Raw genomic sequence first — 20,192 nt, forward strand, 5'->3', positions numbered from 1 at the left:
AACTTTGCTTGGTGAAATTTAAGTAACGAAAAAAGCTTTTGCCGCAAAGTTTGCAACTAAATATAATTTTTCCACCAGCGAAAGAGGTTTTGCACAAAATGAGGAGTGCAACCTAATTTCCTTATTACATAACCAGCTTTGTGGCCAGGAAGTTGTTGCGTCCTTAAAAAGCTTGACTGTTAGAATAATTTACAGCTGACTCGGGATTGGAGTTGACAGTTTACCACTGTATAAACATGAACAAATTGTTGCTAATTCTCTTGGTTGGACTTTCCTGTACCGAACGTAAGTTGTGGGTGAAAGTACAACGTGTAGTTTTGCGTAAGACGGGTTTATTTTGCAGACGCTGTTGGATTCAATGGAAGCTATGGCAACATTGATAACCTATCTCCAACCGGTGCTTCTAGGTAAACAGCAAAAAGTGACAAATTAACTTACGACGGTTTGTTTCGGCTCAATTACTTTAGCAGTGTTTACTGTGGTGTGAAAATAATCGAATTGATAACTTTGAATAAAAAAGCCAAACCTACTATCATTAAGCAGACGCATTCGAAACATCTTCTTAAGAATGGTCACCATATTAGCTTTTGGCTGAACAAAATGTTTTACTGTCTTCAATTACTTTTTATTGTGGATAATTTTTCAATGCAGGGGTTCCGGTCTCGTATGAAATGGCTTCAACAGATCTTACCGCAATGAATAGATACAAGTCAATCATACTAACGGCAGCCACAAGCAGTTACATGGACCCCGCTGTCATAGCAGGTATATTAATCGCCCCCACAGTATGATGCTGTTTGTATTTCATATGACACACACTACGTTCGCAGTGGAAAAAGGGAAAACAATCATGAGGTCGATATGTGTTGAAATTTGTAATGGAAATATTTTCACGTTTCAGGAATCATCAGTCGTGAAAGTCGGGCCGGAAAAGCTTTGGTGAACGACTGGGGTGACCATGGAAACGCCTGGGGTTTGATGCAGGTAATCCGACATTGCAAACAAATATATTAGTATGATTCAAAATGCTTAGAAGATACGAATTTACATTGAAAAAAATGCAACATTAGCACCGAAAAGGACCTACGAAAAAACATGTGTCATATGCGCATGGCGCCAATGCTGAAAAAGTTTTAAACACAGAAAACTTGACCGTAAATTTTAAAAACCCTTGTTTTTGTTTTATTTGTGGACATTCTTGATTGTCTAAATAATCTTACACTTGAAATCTGGCACTTTCAAGTTTTAGAATCATCTTTCACATATGTCACATAAAATAAAATTTAATGTAGAACAGCGGTTCACAAGAATAGTTTTAAGTTCAACTACGATCGGTGTGTGAGATTGGCATATTTTTGTGTAATATTCTGCGCTTGCATTAGTTCATTCTACAGCAGAATTTTTTAACCGAGCTCAAACTGATGCGGTGACCGTTACAGGCGGGTCAGCAGTCACTTTCCAATATGAGTTCGAATGTGCGCAGCCAGATTTCCTTTTCGACTGAACAATTTTGAACAAAATGTGCATCTGAAAGATTTCTCTCCCGTATGGATTCGTTTGTGTTTTTTCACTTCCGATGCCGTTTTAAAAGGCTTGTCACAAAAATCGCATCTGAATGGTTTCTCTCCAGTGTGAGTTAGTTTGTGGTCTTTGAGTGTCGATTTGGCCGTGAAACACTTTTCGCAATAATCGCATCTGAAAGGTTTCTCTCCAGTATGAGTCCGAATGTGTTTGCTTAGATATCCTTTCGTGCTAAACCCTCGTGAACAACATGTGCATTTGAAAGGTTTCTCTCCAGTATGGGTTTGAACGTGTGCACTCAAATCTCCTTTCTGGCTGAACGCTTTCGAACAAAATGTGCATTTATAAGGTTTCTCTCCAGTATGACTTCGTTTGTGTTTTTTGACTTCCGATGCCGTTGTAAAACACTTTTCGCAATATTCGCATCTGAAAGGTTTCTCTCCAGTATGGGTCCGAATGTGTGAGCTTAGATTTCCTTTCTGATTAAACACCTTGAAACAAAACATGCATTGGTAAGGTTTTTCTTCAGTATGTGTCCGAGTGTGTGAGCTTAGTTGTGATCTTTGCTTGAACGCCTTTGAACAAAATGTGCATTTGAAAGGTTTCTCTCCAGTATGAGTCCGAATGTGCGCGCTAAGATTTCCACTCCGATTGAACATTTTCGAACAAAATGTGCACTTATATTGTTTTTCTCCAATCTTTCGTTTGCGATTTTGAAGGATGGATTTTGATGCTCCCCTGTGTGATTGATTTTATGTTTCTCCAGCGAATCTTTTGTTTGAAACGACATTTCACAAATCTTGCAGTGAAATCGTTCCATTTCTGTTTGTTTTCTGTTTTCTGCTTGAACTTCTTGCCTATACTAGCAATGATCTCACAATTCAAAGTTACAGCGTAAATGTAAGTCAGTCCTATACTTTTGCTGACTACAAAGCACATTGATTATTTTGCACTTGTCTGGAAACAAATTGAATCGACATAATACGCCGCAAAGGTTTGTAACAGTAAGTTATAGCTATCTGCAGCTTTCTTGCCAAGTTTTGTGTAGCCTTTCTCAAAATACACCAAATATCTCAACAAATAACGTTACTAATTCCGTAATTACGTATTGGTATATCTGCTGTTGTACGTAGGAGTCTATCCGAGTACGTAAAATGTTCTGCGTGTAAAGAAGTTGAAAGATGTATCAATATTTAAAGGTTGAAGTGCCAAAGGAAGAGAAAGAAGTTTTGGAACTGTGATTAAAAGTTCAACGGAGTGGTTGTTATCTGCAATGGAGGGAGTCGTTCGGCGATTATAAAACACACAGAAAGTGAAAGGACGAGAACTCAAAACGTGTCAACTTCCAAGCGCGGGGGTTAAATCTAACAAGTGCACGAGGTGACAACTGACGATTGCAATGATTAGATAAAAATACGACTAAACAACACTTCTAAATAATGGTTGTGAGTTCGAATCATAAGTATTTTACAAACACATGGTCTTAACCCTCTATGGACAGAATTATTAAATTTTAAGAAAAAAATAATTTAGTGTGGCAATGAGAGACTTACATACCTGCATAAGAAATATTTGTAATTTGGGGTGGGGAGTTCGAGGTTTTTTAAATTGGAAAAATTTGTCACACTGGTCCATTCAAGGACAAATTTTGATGAAAAAAAAAAATAATTCCTGCAGTTCTAAAATAGTAAACTGACCTTGAAAATCGAACGAAAACTGATACAACACTTGAGGTACTATATATTATAATTATTATGCTTGTTTATTTGCATTAATTTTTTTTCTTTGTCATGTGCAGTCATGCATAGCATTTCAAAATACCTTCGAAACTTGGATTTGCCACAAGTAAACAAAATAATGCAAGAAAAATTAAGTGTTTATATTCCAATTGCCAAAGCGTCCATTAGCAAAACAACCATCTAGTGATTGCAATCATATACAAAAGTGGAAAAATGTTAAGCTAGTATTTTCCACCAAGTTGTATTCTGCTCAGCCCAATGTGAAAGTCCAATCAATTGACTCCCACCACGAATGGGTGTAGTTTAGAAAATGTCGAGGTTTCAGTTATGGAGTCATATGCTGAATCAATAATGGCATAATCATTTAAGCAATACTCAAACAAGTAAAACACTATAGTCAAATGGGGTAATTATCGCACGTTTTCGAAGGTCTGCATGAGTGTAATAATCTCTTAATTTTGTTACATTAATCCTGGTTGTAACCTCTCAAAACAGTTGGTACTATGATATTAATACAGAGTGTCAGTGTCTAACAATTACCCCTGAATGGAAAAATGTGCATGGGGTAAATATTAGATGCATTTTTCTAAGAGGACAGACTAGGTAAACGTTTGAGTTTAACCTTCATTGAAAACTGTAGGGCTTGACCAGCCAGTGTTTCCTAAATGAAATTTCAAATCATTAAAACACTGTTAATTTTTAACAAATTACTATATCCACTTAGTTTGAAAAATTTTACGTAAAATGAATCCCCCTCACAAAAAAATTCTATTTTTTATCAGTGTTTAACAGAAGAAAATGGAGGCTTCCAGCTTACCACATGCACAAGATAAAGTTTGAGGGAACCATAGTTTTTTTATTCCTTTGATAGCGTCCACTAATTACCCCATAACTTTAACTGTCCGACAATTACCCAACTGACTAACTATATGTATTTGATTTAACATAGAAACTGCTAAACTAAGCTCTGCTCATCATCAAAATTAGAATATTTTCCGATAAGTCATCATCAATTTCACCATTATCATCCCCCATAGACCTACCACACCATTTGCTACCATCAATTTACCTTACATTTACTGTATATAATGGCAAATATTCCCAATTTAAGAGCAAAACCATAAACTTTTGATTTTTATATCTATTACAAAATATCACCTAATGGACTATGTCATCAAATTTGTTACATTGACAAAAATTTCCATAAAATCCAAAAAAAAATATCTGACCAAAAATCGTCGGTATTTACTTCAATAAAATCTACGCCCACATGCATGATTTTTTTCAACTCACTAACTTAAAAGTAAAGCTTTCAAATACAACCGCAAACCTACAACAAACAGTCATTTACCAAAACACAACTTTCGAAAACTACCGCCGTTCACACTATTGGAGTTAACCATAACAGTGTTTCCAATTGCAAAATTGGCGTTCTTTGAAACGTAAAGAATGAGATATTCTTGATCGGCGCTCAAAAAACATTTGTTAAGTGTATGTTCATGACATGTATTCTAAACGTTACCAATTTGTCACAAATGTCAATATAGCAATAAATTGTTTTTACTACATGAAATCTACCTAACCAGCAGCACTTCTTTCACAACAACAACAACTGTTGTGTTTTTGCAACAACCGCCCATGGACCAATTGGACATATACGAGGACATATGGCACAAACACTTAAACGCTAAAATCAACATTCAAAAATTTATTTTACCGTCAGTTACGTGAGCCCCGCCCATTTCATTTTACTTTATTTCTTTGTTACAAAGTATTTATCGTTGTTTCACCTGATTAACTACGCCTGTGGTGATAAAAAAGTAGGTCACTTGTAACATCTGATCAGAGCGTCGTCCAGTATGTTAGCACCAGAGGTTTCTACTGTTCGGCCAGTTTTATCGTTTTATCATTTTTAGCATCTAACTATGTCTTTTCTGTTTATTTTGTTTGTAGGACTGAAGATGCCTTAATGAAAACGAAACATGTTTTCTAAAATTAGAAGCGTGGACACAAAGTTGTTGTAGAAACATTTAAAATTAAATGTCAATATAAGGATAAGCATATAAGTGATGGCAACAATTCACTTATAATGTTTGTTTTTTTCATTGTAGATTCGGATATGCTTTGATTGATTGCCTGAACTTGTGGATGCTTTATCACATATGTTGTACTTACACGGTTTCTCTCCTGTATTGGTTGGGTAAAAACGTGGAAGATTTGAGTGCTTTTCTGGGCATGTATGTTTAAGCAAAACTTACTCTTGAGAGGTTTATCGGCATTTTGTATCCGGACGTGTGTGTAACGTTTATGCTATGATGTAATGAAATGACTTTCAATTTTGTATCGCCGAGGCGAATACCACAGTTCTTGGAACTTTTTGACCGTAATCACCTAATGACAGTATCGTGGCTCACGCGACGGCATTCTTACTCTGTTTTGATTGTCTATAAATCTGTGGTTCGTGTGGTCAGAATTCATTCCACATTGTGGAACCGCCTATTCTACTTTGGCTTGTCTTGTGTAGGATCAATCGTCTGTTCTGCACACAAGTTTCGTTCGTATCCTGGTGACAAATAAACAAACTAACCCAAGTCTGGTTCGCTACAAAGAGTAGTCAGGAGTCGCAGCTGAACAGGTAATCAACCAACAAACACGCCAACTCTTACATGTGCGACCAGGCTCCATTTTGTGTCGAGAGCTTGATTACACACGTTGCACTTGTATGGCTTCTTTCCAGTTTGAATACCTTTGTCCGTTTTGACATGGGCATTTGTTGGTCAAATCTTTTCACAAATTTCGCATCTGAAAGGATTTAATTCAGTGTGGATGTATACATATTTTTTTTTCAACGCTTTTAAACAAAATGAGCACATTAAGGAATTTTCTCCAAAGTGCACACCATGTGTACGAATTTTGACATCTAAAAAACTTTGCTTGGTGAAATTTAAATAACGAAAAATGCTTTTTCCACAAAATTTGCAAGTAAATATAATTTTTCACCAGCGAAAGAGGTTTTGCAAAAAATGAGAAGTGCAACCTAATTTCCTCATTACATAACCAGCTTTGTGGCCAGGAAGTTGTTACGTCCTTAAGAAGCTCGAATGTTAGAATAATTTACACCTGACTCGGGATTGGAGTTGACAGTTTACTACTGTATAAACATGAACAAATTATTGCTAATTCTCTTGGTTGAACTTTACTGTACCAAATGTAAGTTGTGGGTGAAAGTACAACGTGTAGTTTTTCGTAAGATTGTGTTTAATTTGTAGACGATGTTGGCTTCCATGGAAACTATGGCAACATTGATAACCTATCTCCAACCGCTGCTTCTAGGAAAACAACAAAAGTGACAAAATGTAAACTCACGACGGTTTGTTTCGGTTCAAATACTTTAGCAGTGTTTAATGTGGTGTGAAAAGAATCGAGTTGATAACTTTGAATAAAAATGCCAAAGCTACTACCATTAAGCAGACGTATTCGAAACATATTCTTAAGAATGGTTACCGTATTAGCCTTTGGCTTCACAAAATATTTTACTGTCTTCGAAAACTATTTTTTCACTGTGGATAATTTCTCAATGCAGGGGCCTCGTAAGAAATGGCCTGAACAGATCTTACCGCAATGAATAGATACAAGTCAATCATACTAAGGGCAGCCACAAGCAGTTACATGAACCCGCTGTCATACGAGGTATATTAATCGCCCCCACAGTATGATGCTGTTTGTATTTACACACCACCGTTGCAGTGGTCAGAGGGAAAACATAAGGTCGACATGTGTTGAAATTTGCATTGGAAATGTTTTCATGTTTCAGGAATCATCTGTCGTTAAAGTCGGGCCGGAATAACTTTGGTGAACGGTTGGGGTGACCATGGAAACGCCTGGGGTTTTGATGAACAAGCAACTATATGTTATAGATTGACAAACGATATCACAAATTAAAAGGAGATTGGAATTCTATGACCCACGTACTCCAAGGCACACAGATCCTGATCAACTCTATTGTTCAAGTTCAAGCAAAATTCCCCACCTGGAGAGTTGATCAGCAACTGCAAGGCGGAATTGCTGCTTACAACTTTGGCATTCGCAACGTTCGCTCCTGGGACAAACTGGATAAAGGAACAAACCATAATGATTACTCAAATGATGTCGTTGCTAGGGCTCAGTTTTTTCGCCAGAATGGATACAATTAGATAATATTTGTCGAGTGTATAAGTCTTTAAAATTTGTGTGATTGAACATGTCGATTTAACTCTTCGATTTAGCAAGTTATCGGTTGCAAATTTCGAAATCACGACTGTAATTTTAACATTGTCGATGCTGTCAAACTAAACGCGTGTAAACAAAGCTTCCAGAACACAAAATATCTGAGTCAACCTCCGAAAGCGATTGTGGCCGTTTCTTCTTAAAATATAGTTTTAATAATGGGAAATTCATTGGAGTAGAATTTCAATAAACGGAAACCATTCCCAATGGAATGTGTTCACACAATGTGGGATGATTTAGTTCAATTTCTAATATAACGTAACCTTTGATCTTACTTGATCTTACAAAACTCAGGCTTTGAATGGATAATGCGTTTCGCATTCTGTTTTGCATATTTGCAGTCGAAGCTACAAATGAATGATCAGTCACGAGCAAGGCACGTATTTCTATTCAAAGGCACGTTGGACTACCTATAGTCAACTGCTGGGCACTCTTCTTTAACGAACAACAGCTTTCACGCACAAAGCATCAACCGCATTAAGTTTATAATTATATATATTTAACAACTGTTCAACCATGCATACACATCAAGATCAAGTCACAAGTTTCCGATTACTTTACACAAACGTAATAATGTCAGTTGCGTTTTGTGTGGAAATTAAGTCGCGGGGTCAGCGGGCACTTTCCAGTATGAGTTCGAATATGCCTACCCAGATTGCCTTTTTGACTGAAGAATTTTGAACAAAATGTACATTTGAAAGGTTTCTCTCCACTATGAGTTCATTTGTGTTTTTTGACGTCCGATGCCGTTTTAAAAGACTTTTTGCAAAAATCGCATCTGAAAGGTTTCTCTCCAGTATGAGTTAGTTTGTGGTCTTTGAGTGTCCATTTGGCTGAGAAACACTTTTCGCAATAATCGCATCTGAAAGGTTTCTCTCCAGTATGAGTCCGAATGTGTTTGCTCAGCTGTGCTGTTTGCTTGAACGCTTTTGAACAAAATTTGCATTTGAAAGGTTTCTCTCCAGTATGAGTCCGAATGTGTCTGCTTAGACTTCCACTCTGGCAGAACATTTTCGAACAAAACGTGCATTTATAGGGTTTATCTCCAGTATGAATTCGTTTGTGGATGTTGATGGATGCTCTTTGATGTTTTTTGCGATGTAATGGATACTCCTCTGTGTGAATGAAGTCATGCTTTTCCAGTAAATCTTTGGTTTGAAACGACTTTTCACAAATCTTGCAGTAAACGTGTTCCATTTCTGTTTGTTTTGTGTTTTCTGCTTGAACTTCTTGCCTATAGTAGCAATGATTTCACAATTAAAAGTTACAGCGTAAATGTATCTCAAAAACACACCAAATATCTCAACAAATAACGTTACTAATTCTGTAATTACGTATTCGTATATCTGATATTATGCGTAGGAGTGTTTCCGAGTACGTAAAAAGTTCTGCGTGTAAAGAAGTTGAAAGATGTATCAATATTTAAAGGTTGAAGTGCCAAAGGAAGAGAAAACAGTTTTGGAGTTGCAATTACAAGTTTTGCGGTGTGGTTGTTATCTGCTGTGGAGGCTATAGTTCGGCGATTACAAAAAAAGAAAAAGGAAATGACGAGAACTCAAAACGTGCCAACTTCCAAGCGGGGGGTTTAAATCTAACAAGTGCACGAAGTGACAAACTGACGGTTGCAATGATTAGATAAAAATACGACTAAATCACACTTCTGAATAATGGTTGTGAGTTCGAATCAGAAGCATTTTATAAACAGATGTTCTTAACCCTATATGGACAGAATTATTAAATTTAAAGAAAAATATAATTTGGTGTCGCAATGAGAGACTTATATGCCTGCATAAGAAAAATTTGTAATTTGGGGTGGGGAGTTCGGGGTTTTTGAACGTGACAACTTTGTCACACTGGTCCATTAAGGGACAAATTTCAATGAAAAAAACTTAATTCCTGCAGTTCTAAAATAGTAAAATGACCTTAAAAATCGAACGAAAACTAATACAACACTTGAGGTACTATATATTATAATTGTTATGCTTGTTTATTTGCATTTTTTTTTCTTTGTCATGTGCAGTCATGCATAGCATTTCAAAATGTATATATGAAACTTGGATTTGCTACAAGTACACAAAAGAACCCAAGAAAAGTTAAGTGTTTTGTATTGCAGTTGCCAAAGCATCCATTAGCAAAACAACCATCTAGTGATTGCAATCATATACAGAAGTGGAAAAATGTTAAACTAGTATTTCCCACCAAGTTGTATTCTGCTCAGCCCAATGTGATAGTCCAATCAATTGACTCCCACCATGAATGGGTGTAATTTGGAAAATGTCGAGGTTTCAGTTATGGACTCATATGCTGAATTAATAATGGCATAATCGATAGTGGGATGGTATAAGGTTGTTTGTGCAAAAGAAAAGCTTGCGACTCGCTTTGTAGCAACATTTATCGGCGAAAGTACGTGACGCCCATACATATGGCTTGGCGGTTTAAAAAAGCGACGGGCGACGGTCGGGTTTGAGTAAGTAATCGTTGGATTTAGCATAGCATCTCCGACTGAATTGATTCAACTTTGATTTCATTCGATAGTGGGATGGTATAAGGTTGTTTGTTAAAAAGAAAAGCTTGCGACTCGCTTTGTAGCAACATTTATCGGCGAAAGTATGCACCAGAGCACCCCTAAACCGTGTTTACAGTGGGGGGTGTAGGGTTGAAGTGTATTCGGCTCGTACAGAGGCAGCTCAATGTGTTTTTAGACATGTTTGATATTTTTGGAAAGCTTGATTTTTGAGCTTTCGTATGGTTGTAAATTGAAACTTGGGCCATAACGATAAAAAAAGTTATTAAGGTAAAATCGATATTTTTTCATTTTTCGAAAATATAAATTCATTTTCTGCACAAGCCCCAGCGAATTTTTCCAAAGTTTTGATATCGTTTGAAAGGGTTTAGCGCGTAGAATGTTATGCTTTAAAATTTAGCGAAGCGAATCTTGTTTTCGCGACTTATGTCATAATACGCATATGATATTAATAACCGAATATGAATACATTTTTTCATCTGTATCGTGTAAAAAAATCATGGCGCTACCTCGTAAGGTGGCCGAGTAACCCGCGTTCAAAGTTTTGTTAACTGGCGTTTTTTTTTGTCAACTAACATCCCTCTGGTGAAAAAAATTATAAATCCTTAGCTCACTTTTGCAAAAATTTAATGATATATTAATTAATGAGCTAATGCATTATCATACGGAAAAACGTTATGTTTGTCTGCGCATTTAACAATCGCTGAAACAAAATCCTCTGCGCAAAAAACAAACTTTCCAATCTGGGCTATAGCTGCTATGTCTGTGGTTGCAAACCAAACAATGTTGATGTGATAGCTACATTAATTGCCAATTAAGGACCTTTGTGGTAATCCTGCCTTGTCATGCAGTAGCATGAAACACTTGCTGCAAAAAGTTAATAAAGCAGAAAATAGTTTTATGTCTTTCTTATTTTGTGTTTTTTAGAATAATTGCCCATAATGCAGTTAAATTGGTCATATTGGTTTAAAACAGAAAACTAACTGCCTTATTATCAAAACTAAAAACGAATCTGTGAGTGTTTCTTATTTCTGTATTTTGTTTTTAGTTTCATCCACCTGTAACCTGTTTTCATATGTCAACTCACACATACAAAAATCCAAGGATTTCTTTACAGTTGAGAAAGGCAGCAATTTTGTTGAAAAGTTAAACCAGGTCCTCACAGTGATTGAATTTTCTCAGGTATATAACCCCTACAAACTCTATGTTCAATATGTTTTAAATTGAGCAGTTCTGCATATATTCCACTGTAGTACATCAAGAGTTTTATTTGTTTGACTGTAATAAAAGGAGTAGTCTGTATATATTGTTTATTACAATCACATGCTTTTGTTGCTCTACTAATACTTGATGAAGTAGCTCGCGTTATTAAAACTGTTTCAAAAACCAGTCTGTTATAAAAAATACCCCAGAAACTATAGCAGTCAAAAATACAGGGCCTTACATGATGTACTGTAAAATTAGCAATAAAGTACAATTTAATGTTTAGGACGACAAAAAACTAAAATTGTAATTCAGTTATGTTATACATTTTTAAATGTGGTTTTATGTATTACTGATTTATTTACAGGCTTTTTTTGAAATAGCTGCAGTTCGAACTGGTGGGCCTGGTTCTAGATGGGCAGTTATATCAGTGCTATGTCTTGTAAAAGTAATTGTCTTTTATCTCTTAATTGTGTTGTGGGATGAACAGTCAGTACCAATTTTTTCAGGTCATTCTGAGATGTGTTTTGTTGTTAATATTCGAGGGAGGTGTAAAAATATCCTCTTTGTCACTCACATCGAAAGGAGCAGCTGTTTCAAGAGTGTCACACAATGAGCCTTCATCTTCAAGCCAAGGTAGTGAAAAGAAAGAAACTAATTGTTCTTTTCAGAAAAACTAGAAAAACTAGTTTGATGTTGAAGTGTTTTTTGTCCAAAAATGGCTAAAAAATGTATTTGTTGGCAGAATCAAATGTGTTTTACGTTGGTCCAAGAACTGGTCACAAGTTTAGAACACTGGATAGTTGTGATGACTCACATTCTGGCAACAAAGTTAATGTACAGTTGCCACCAACAGCTCTCAACAAAACTCAGATTGTTGGTGAACTTCTCTACTCAGTTCGACCAATGATTCACTGTATCCTTAATAACTGCTTTGTGAAAATTTACTATATTCATTCTTGTTGTTTATTTTTTACTAATGAAGGTAAATGTATCCAAGGTTACTTTGGTAAAATCTATAATTGGTTTTCTACATGATTATGGCTGTGGTGGTTAAACTTTATCACAATGCACATGTGACTGGTCAACTTAAGGTCGTTATATACTTTGTTGTTATTTATTTGAATAACACTTGCTTTTTGCACTCAAGTGTATGTCTGCATTAAACACACTGACCAATGTACAAATCCTTAATAACAAATGATAGTATTTACAAAAGTAAATTCCTTAATAACAAATCATAGTATTGGCAACTGCTGCTTTTGGGACCAAGTCTTTCCTGCCATGGGTAACAGCCCTTGCAACTGATGCCTCCTCGCATGTATTGCTTACCAAAGAAAACAGGTTGACTAACAAGAAGTTGAATCCTTTGGAAGAAAAAGAGTTGCAGAGAAGATATGCCAACCTCCTGCTCTACTTGCTCAGATCTCCAGTGTTTGACAAAACAACTGGGTAAGTGTTTTGTGGTATACATCATGTAGGGTATGAAAAATTTATGGCATTGGTTGTTAAAGGGTTAATATTGATCTTCGTTAATGTCTAATCAAGTTTTATTGTATTATTATACACAATATCACTACTAAGGTAGTATTAATTTAAAACAGAAAGTTTTGGATTGAAATCAGCTGGTGGATAACAAATTAAAAAAATCAGTTTCACTTTTACGAGCAATCTCAGTTTCTGCAAATACAAAATTGCATATAACCACAAGAAAGTTGTAGAAATGTTGTATCTCATTTCTAAGATATACTGATGATGAACACAGCACTGTCCGAAATGTCTACTAAGGATGATTAACAGCATAATAGCTTTGGCTTTCCTGTTTAGAATAGTTAACTCCAAGTTTTTGCACCAAACCACAAGAAAGCTATGCTTAAATTGGTGTAATAAACAACGCCTCGTTGAGGGCTAGATTCTGGCAAAATTAAGGAACCAGTCTTTCAATAAGGAAGCGTTAGATAGACTTGTTTACTCAGTACAAATGCAGGTATTGTCAATTGCAAAAATATCAGCTATTGCATTTTGTGCAGTGTGGGACGTAATGAAATGAGCTATTTACTAGGAGAATAAAACAATTTCATGTGTGGTGACAAACAGTGCTGCAGATTTTGGGATAAATGCCTGAAGTTTATATAGGAGCTTAAGATAAGGTAAAATAAGATAAACTTCATGGGGTGTGATGCCCAAATGTTTTCTTGAAAACAATGATCACTCCATCAGGAACAAGAAAAAAAACATTCTTAGTGCAGAAAGTGCAAGGTGCTAGTCATGAGTAAAAGACTTAAGTGTATTATCAGTCCTTCAGTTACATAGTTGTGCAGAGCATGTTAGCTGTATGATACACTGTCAGCAAATGTGAGTCAATGAAAAATTATATTTGAGTTGGCTGTGTACACGCAATTGTTAATGCAACCTTACCCAAACAGCACTGTCACCAATACACTTTTACAATTTTGTCTAGACCCAAACTTCTTCAACTTTTTGCTTACCTGTCCAAAACTGTTCCTCTGGCAAGATATATATTTGATCCCCTCTCCAAATATCTTCCAGCATGGCAAAGAGTTTACTTCTACACTTGGTGTGATTAACTCCTCATTGACGGCTTTGTTTATTTGTTGGACTAATGACAATTAATTACCTATATTGGACAAAATTGTAAAAATCAAGTATTGGGTTTGCAGTGTATCAGAAAGTTGTGTGTCACTGCCTGTGGTACAAGGTGTTGTTTGATCAATATCAATTGAGTTTCTGTTTTCTTTGGAAGATTGTTTTCAAATTGTGAATCTGTAATTTTTATGTGTTGTTGTGCCTTTTGCGGAGTAATTTCACTTTTTTGTAATTTTGTCGTGTTGTAAAAGAATGTTTATAAAAGTGCAGTTATTGTTGATGTAAAAAAATCCACTTAGTGGTGTTTCACCTCTCACTGACGTTTCTTCTGGATTAAAGCATCAACTTTAAGGGTATTCTGAAGGGTTTTTACTGTTCTTAATTTTTATACATGATTTTTCTGCGTTTGAAACAGTATGTTGTGTTAATGGCGGAAAATATTGCAACTTTTAATGCTTTTTTGCCGCAACTACAAGAACAAATATGTACGTTTGTACAGTTTAAAACTATTTCTTGCTATATGCATGTACATATAAGGCATCACTTTAAAGTTTCAGGAAAATAGATTGAGGTAAGCAATACTTGTTTTGATATGAATTAGATGAACGCCTACCTGTTCTTTGAAGTCGTTTTACAGTCGAGTCGGTCTCTGTTGTTAAACTGAATTAAAGATTTTGCAATGCTTGGCAGCAAGAGTAGAGTTAATTGATAATTTTACAAAAACAAGTTTTGGGTGGTGAATGACAAATGTCGTGGAACAGCTTTTTAATTAAAAATTAGCAACACCAGGAATATTTTACAGAGCCACGCCAGGTTGTTGCAAAAATATTCGCCGAACAAATGAGCTTGCCTAAACAATCCCAAAAAATCACTCAAAACCGGTTTAGCATCTGCCGTTACATTCCATGCACTCTGTGGCAACACGCATGCCTAAGGCTTTGCCGCAAGTTGTTTGCGAAGGTGGTTTACATAATACTGTAAAGCAGTGGTTTTCGAAGTGGGCGCCAACGCCCCACTGGGGGCGTTTGCAATCGTACAGGGGACGCTGGAGACCAAATGGGCGATTCGGGGGCGCTAGGAAATAAAAGATCGATTGGTGGGCGCTTGGTGACAGGGCAAATTTTCTCTTATAGCGTAAGTCAATGTTTCCCAACCGGTGGTACGTTTACCACCGATGGTACGCGACCGCATTCCAGGTAGAACGTGAGCACCTTTCCGTAATTTACGGGTATAGTTTAAATGAAAAAATCGTAAGCGATATCAAAATTTTCGATAGTCCATCCCCTTTGTTACTTTGCAACACTCAACAAGGTGGTACACGGCGAAAACAACATCTCGCTTTTGAACTGTTGCGTGAAGCATTCGGGGTTATCATTGAGCACCTCAAATACTATTTGATGGTTCCTGTACTAGTCCTTTAAATGTGTATAGTTAAACAACCACATAACTTGCACTATCAATGAAGTGATTCCACTTGGGTTTTTGAAAGCTTTTATGTATATGCTTAGTTCAATGCGAAACTAGAAGAGTGGGGTAAGTGCCTTTGGAAACCGTTTCGATAACAAAGATACCATGGTATGAGCTTTGGTAGGCTAGGCATTGACTGAGTTTATTGTTTCGGATTACGGAAAAGATATTTACCGGTCCAATGAAGATGCATATTTTCACTCTTTTTGTGGTTCTTTGCTCTCAAAGTAAGTAAGTCAATGTTTTTGTCAAATAACGTAACAATTGCATTAATGTTTTTGCATCTATGCAATTTTATTAAATGAGGTAAATGTTACCGTGTTTGCTTAGGCGTTTGCACACACTGTTGCCGAATGTCGTGTTTTGGAACAAGAACCGTAAGTGCTGGCCGAGGGTTGGTTTTAAGTTTTTCAGTCGGTGCTCAAAGGAATACGGCACCCCGTTCAGGTTTGTTTGGCGACATTAATAAGTTGCATCCAACCGGTGCGTCCTTTCAAACAGCAAGAGACGATCGACTTTCGTACAGCGGTAAGTCCATGAACGTCACTGCAACCGCTGTCACTCACATCCCATTATCCAGGAGTTCGAGCTTCAAGAAAAATGTCATCTAGGGACCTTGAAGACGTAAACCGATACAAATCGTCGATATTGAGTGCTGCAAGAAAAAACGACGTCAACCCTGCGCTAGTGGCAGGTATTACGCTTGATAGTGAAGCTTGAGTATTGTTAACTCATGTAGGTATGTGTGGGGTTTCAAATTCAGCTTTATCGCTGTAGGTATTATGAGCCGGGAGAGTCGTGGGGGAAGAATGTTAAAGAACGGGTTGGGTGACAGAGGTTACGCATTTGGACTGATGCAGGCGAGTCTATAAGATTTAAACAATTAGGTTTGGGTTCTTTCAAACTGCTACTGCTATTTATTTGTGAAAAATCTGTACTGATGTTAGTCCAGATTTTTCTTGCAACTGAAGTGCCTAAAATGACATCACTTGGTTTTGACAACAAAAAAATGAAAATCTGTATGAAACAATTGAACGGTTTATTACAATTAAATTTAAGAATATCAGGCACAAATACAAACAATGATATTTTTCCAGCATTGGAGTTTCAGGGGCAGAAAACATGTCATTGTTTATATTCATCTTCAGTAAAGTAAACAGAATTATCAAGTGATATTGTGAATCACGGGTTAGATTACATGTACAATAAAGTTACAAACCACTTGGTTTAGATTGACAAGCGACACCACATCACAAAGGGTGCATGGAACTCCAAAGAACACATCTCCCAGGCTGCTAAAATTTTGGCCGATTGTTACAAGCAAATGGAAAGGAAATTTCCTGACTGGTCTTCGCATCGTCAACTTCAAGCCGGTGTTGCCTGCTACAATTTCGGAAGCAGAAACGTCCGCTCATGGAAGAACTTGGACATGGGAACAAGCAAAAACGATTATTCCAACGACGTAGTGGCCAGAGCCCAGTACTTCCGTGAAAAGGGATACAAAGACTAATAGTTGATGTTAGAAGTGGTGTTGGTTTTAAATTTCGACCTTGGCCTATATTTTAGTTTCCAGTGATGCGTAGTTGCTCAGTTAAATTGGTTACAAAGTAAGTGATGTATGGTGGATGTTGTGGTATGACTTTCGCAATATTGATTAGTCTTAACCGCTTGGATCATATTGTAGTCTTCATGCTTTGGTGCGTTGTTGTCCAATTGTGAAATATAATTCAGCGTGTGAAATATAATTAATTGGAAGACAGAGTCAATTTATATTCATGTAATGATGTAAATGATCGGATGAAGTGTTTGTTATCACTGCTGGTGCCCAGTGATCATTTATGCGCCGTGCAACATTGTTGAAATCTCATCCCAAAATACGTAACCGCATTACGAGTTTGAATCGGAATTTCAATGGTATGTTGCCTTTGTGCAACTGATGTTTAGTTTGATCGGTTTATAAAACGCAAGACGGCGCTGTCGATACAGCATTTTAAGGTCGGACCACTTTCGTTTAACTACGTCACGTGACCGTTGTTGACGCCCACAAAAGTTTAAACTCGAATGTTGGCAGGAAATAAGTATAGCGTTATTTAAAGGTTCCTATAGATGATGACTATAAAGCAGTCTAACCTTGCGTTAAGTAACTGCCATTGATTTATAAAAAGTTTAAAACAAATTTTAAGCTTGGAATAGCATTGGTCAGTATGAAAAAATAATGTAGTGCAGGTTACTTTGTTGAAACACTTCGCGGTAAAACTCTTTCACTTACTGTTAACCAGCAGGTTTGTTGGTCATATATTAAATCTTGTTGATTGTTCGTTGGTGGGTTTGCGATATTACCTCGGTTGCAATAAGTTTTTTGGAAAACTTTGCTTAGTGAAATTTAAATAACGGAAAAAGCCTTTGCGCATAATTGCAACTAATTAAAATTTTGCACCATACAAACAGATTTTGCAATTGCACTGCAACCTAACTTCCCTATTACTCGCAGCAGGAAGTTTTTAGGTCTTTAAGAAGCTTGACCGTAAGATTAGTTCCCATCTGACTGAAATTTTTCCACTGTGCAACTATGATTATTCTCTTCCTGGTCACAAAGCTGGTTTGAGAGAGTTTGGTTGCACTGAGATTACATTACTTCATTGTCTGGTGCAAAAATTTAATTTTACATTGAAACACGTTCATTGGCATCGCACGCGCTGGCTGAGTCCCCTTTTCCTGAAATTTCGGGGCGAGGTCTCAAAATACAAGTGAGATGTGAGAATAACAAATTCAGACAGGGGTGTGGTGCTGTCAAAGCTACAAGTCATTAGCAAGGCGCGTATTTAAATTTCATACGATTTTTGTTTTTACGGTAAAACTCTTTCGCTGACTGTGAACTGCTTATAACTAGCAGGTTGTCGAGTTATGAGTAAGTCTTATGTTAAATGTTCGAAGGTGGATTAGCAATAATTTTTTGGAAAACTTTGTTTGGTGAAATTTCAATATCGGAAAAGGCTTTTGGCACAAAATTTGCAACTAATTAAAATTTTGCACCAGACAAAGAGGTTTTGCAATCGCAGTGCAACCTAACTTCCTCATTGCTCACACCAGCTATCGGGCCAGGAAGTTGTTACGTCCTTAAGAAGCTTGACTTAAGAAGAATAATTCACACCTGACTCGGGATTGGAGTTGACAGTTTACTACTGTATAACCATGAACAAATTATTGCTAATTCTCCTGGTTGAACTTTACTGTACCAAATGTAAGTTGTGGGTAAAAGTACAACGTATAGTTTTGCGTAAGGTTGTGTTTATTTGCAGACGCTGTTGGCTTCCACGGAAACTATGGCAACATTGATAACCTATCTCCAACCGGTGCTTCTTGGAAAACAGCAAAAAGTGACAAACTAACTTACGACGGTTTGTTTCGCTTCAATTACTTTAGCAGTTTCTGTTTATTGTGGTGCGAAAAGCATGGAGTTGATAACTTTGAATAAAAAAGTCAAAGATAATATACTGCTGGTTTCAAGTACTTTGTTTTTACAATAGTAGTTTTTCAATGCAGGGGTCCCGGCCTCGTATAAAATGGCTTCAACAGATCTTACCGCAATGAATAGATACAAGTCAATCATACTAACGGCAGCCACAAGCAGTTACATGGACCCCGCTGTCATAGCAGGTATATTAATCGCCCCCACAGTGTGATATTGTTTGTATTGACTATGACACACACTACGTTCGCAGTGGTTAAAGGGAAAACAATCATAAGGTCGATGCGTGTTGAAATTTGTAATGGAAATATTTTCATGTTTCAGGAATCATCAGTCGTGAAAGTCGGGCCGGAAAGGCTTTGGTGAACGGCTGGGGTGACCATGGAAACGCCTGGGGTTTGATGCAGGTAATGCAACATTGCGAACAAAAATATAACTGTGAATCAGAATACATAGAAGATACAAATTTACAATGAAAAAATACAAAATTACCACCGAAAAGGTCCTACGAATTAACATGTGTCATACGTGCATGGTCCCCTGCTTGAAATGTTTCAAACACAGAAAAGTTGACTGTGAAATTTAAAAACCCTTGTTTTTGTTTTATTTGTGGACGTTCTTGATTGTCTAAATGATCTTACACTTGAAAGTTTCAGAATCATCATTCACATATGTCACAAAAAATAATGTATTTAGTAAATTTTTGTGGGCTGTTTTATACGAAGGCATATATGCATGTTTTCTGCGTTGTAATATAGCATTCTGTCATCTATTTGTGTTATAGATTGACAAACGATATCACAAGTTAAAAGGAGATTGGAATTCTCTGACCCACGTACTCCAAGGCACACATATCCTGATCAACTTTGTTCTGCAAGTCCAAGCAAAATTCCCCACCTGGAGTCTTGATCAGCAACTGCAAGGCGGAATTGCTGCTTACAACTTTGGCATTCGCAACGTTCGCTCCTGGGACAAACTGGATAAAGGAACAAACCATAATGATTACTCAAATGATGTCGTTGCTAGGGCTCAGTTTTTTCGCCAAAATGGATACAATTAAAGAAAATTTGTCGAGTATATAAGTCTTTGTTTGTGAGAAAATTTGTGTGATTGAACATGTCGATGAAACTCTTCGATTTAGCAAGTTATCGGTTGCAAATTTCGAAATCACGACTGTAATTTTAACATTGTCGATGCTGAATTATGAATCTGACGCTCTTCTGGTGGAGAACAACAAATATACACCTTTTGTTTAAAAAAGATTGTATTTTCTGACGTTTCGCCTGTACGTACGACTAGGCTTCTTCAGAGAATAAAACAAACACAGTAGCGAAGCGAACCCACAGGGCAAAGAAATTGAGCGACGAAAAACAAAAGGGCGTAACAGCTAAAACAC

General features: G+C 36.8%; 3 protein-coding genes and 1 pseudogene across 3 annotated transcripts; all 4 read left to right on the top strand.

Annotated features, from left to right (window-relative positions):
• Nucleotides 1-236: 236 nt before the first annotated feature.
• Nucleotides 237-7,462, top strand: LOC145903098 (lysozyme g-like; annotated as a pseudogene).
• A 637-nt stretch (nucleotides 7,463-8,099) lies between these two features.
• LOC145903099 (peroxisomal membrane protein PEX16-like) lies at nucleotides 8,100-13,841 on the top strand. Its single transcript, XM_082991178.1, has 7 exons — nucleotides 8,100-8,154; nucleotides 11,099-11,232; nucleotides 11,621-11,701; nucleotides 11,763-11,889; nucleotides 11,999-12,169; nucleotides 12,498-12,705; nucleotides 13,715-13,841. The coding sequence occupies exons 1-7, from the start codon at nucleotides 8,100-8,102 to the stop codon at nucleotides 13,839-13,841; spliced, it is 903 nt and encodes a 300-aa protein (XP_082847304.1).
• A 1,839-nt stretch (nucleotides 13,842-15,680) lies between these two features.
• Nucleotides 15,681-16,837, top strand: LOC145903101 (lysozyme g-like). The gene is made up of 4 exons (XM_082991180.1): nucleotides 15,681-15,855; nucleotides 15,908-16,021; nucleotides 16,105-16,187; nucleotides 16,559-16,837. The coding sequence occupies exons 1-4, from the start codon at nucleotides 15,681-15,683 to the stop codon at nucleotides 16,835-16,837; spliced, it is 651 nt and encodes a 216-aa protein (XP_082847306.1).
• Nucleotides 16,838-18,398: 1,561 nt separating this feature from the next.
• Nucleotides 18,399-20,033, top strand: LOC145901337 (lysozyme g-like). Its single transcript, XM_082988967.1, has 5 exons — nucleotides 18,399-18,568; nucleotides 18,627-18,725; nucleotides 18,871-18,984; nucleotides 19,121-19,203; nucleotides 19,581-20,033. Exons 1-5 carry the CDS (start codon nucleotides 18,520-18,522, stop codon nucleotides 19,854-19,856), a joined length of 621 nt encoding a protein of 206 aa, XP_082845093.1. The 5' UTR covers nucleotides 18,399-18,519; the 3' UTR covers nucleotides 19,857-20,033.
• Nucleotides 20,034-20,192: the final 159 nt, after the last annotated feature.

This window comes from Ascidia mentula, chromosome 5 (assembly GCF_947561715.1).
Source record: "Ascidia mentula chromosome 5, kaAscMent1.1, whole genome shotgun sequence".
Lineage (NCBI taxonomy): Eukaryota > Metazoa > Chordata > Ascidiacea > Phlebobranchia > Ascidiidae > Ascidia > Ascidia mentula.

What these genes read in the sequence shown, in the direction of transcription:
- LOC145903099 (XM_082991178.1), top strand. Translation starts at nt 8,100, where the DNA reads ATGTCAGTTGCGTTTTGTGTGGAAATTAAGTCGCGGGGTCAGCGGGCA. An exon ending in GCCTTCATCTTCAAGCCAAG is followed by an intron (nt 11,890 to 11,998) that starts GTAGTGAAAAGA and finishes ATTTGTTGGCAG; the next exon opens with AATCAAATGTGTTTTACGTT. An exon ending in GTGTTTGACAAAACAACTGG is followed by an intron (nt 12,706 to 13,714) that starts GTAAGTGTTTTG and finishes AATTTTGTCTAG; the next exon opens with ACCCAAACTTCTTCAACTTT.
- LOC145903101 (XM_082991180.1), top strand. Translation starts at nt 15,681, where the DNA reads ATGTCGTGTTTTGGAACAAGAACCGTAAGTGCTGGCCGAGGGTTGGTT. An exon ending in CGATCGACTTTCGTACAGCG is followed by an intron (nt 15,856 to 15,907) that starts GTAAGTCCATGA and finishes CCCATTATCCAG; the next exon opens with GAGTTCGAGCTTCAAGAAAA. An exon ending in CAACCCTGCGCTAGTGGCAG is followed by an intron (nt 16,022 to 16,104) that starts GTATTACGCTTG and finishes TTATCGCTGTAG; the next exon opens with GTATTATGAGCCGGGAGAGT.
- LOC145901337 (XM_082988967.1), top strand. Translation starts at nt 18,520, where the DNA reads ATGAACAAATTATTGCTAATTCTCCTGGTTGAACTTTACTGTACCAAA. An exon ending in GGACCCCGCTGTCATAGCAG is followed by an intron (nt 18,985 to 19,120) that starts GTATATTAATCG and finishes TTCATGTTTCAG; the next exon opens with GAATCATCAGTCGTGAAAGT. An exon ending in ACGCCTGGGGTTTGATGCAG is followed by an intron (nt 19,204 to 19,580) that starts GTAATGCAACAT and finishes TTTGTGTTATAG; the next exon opens with ATTGACAAACGATATCACAA.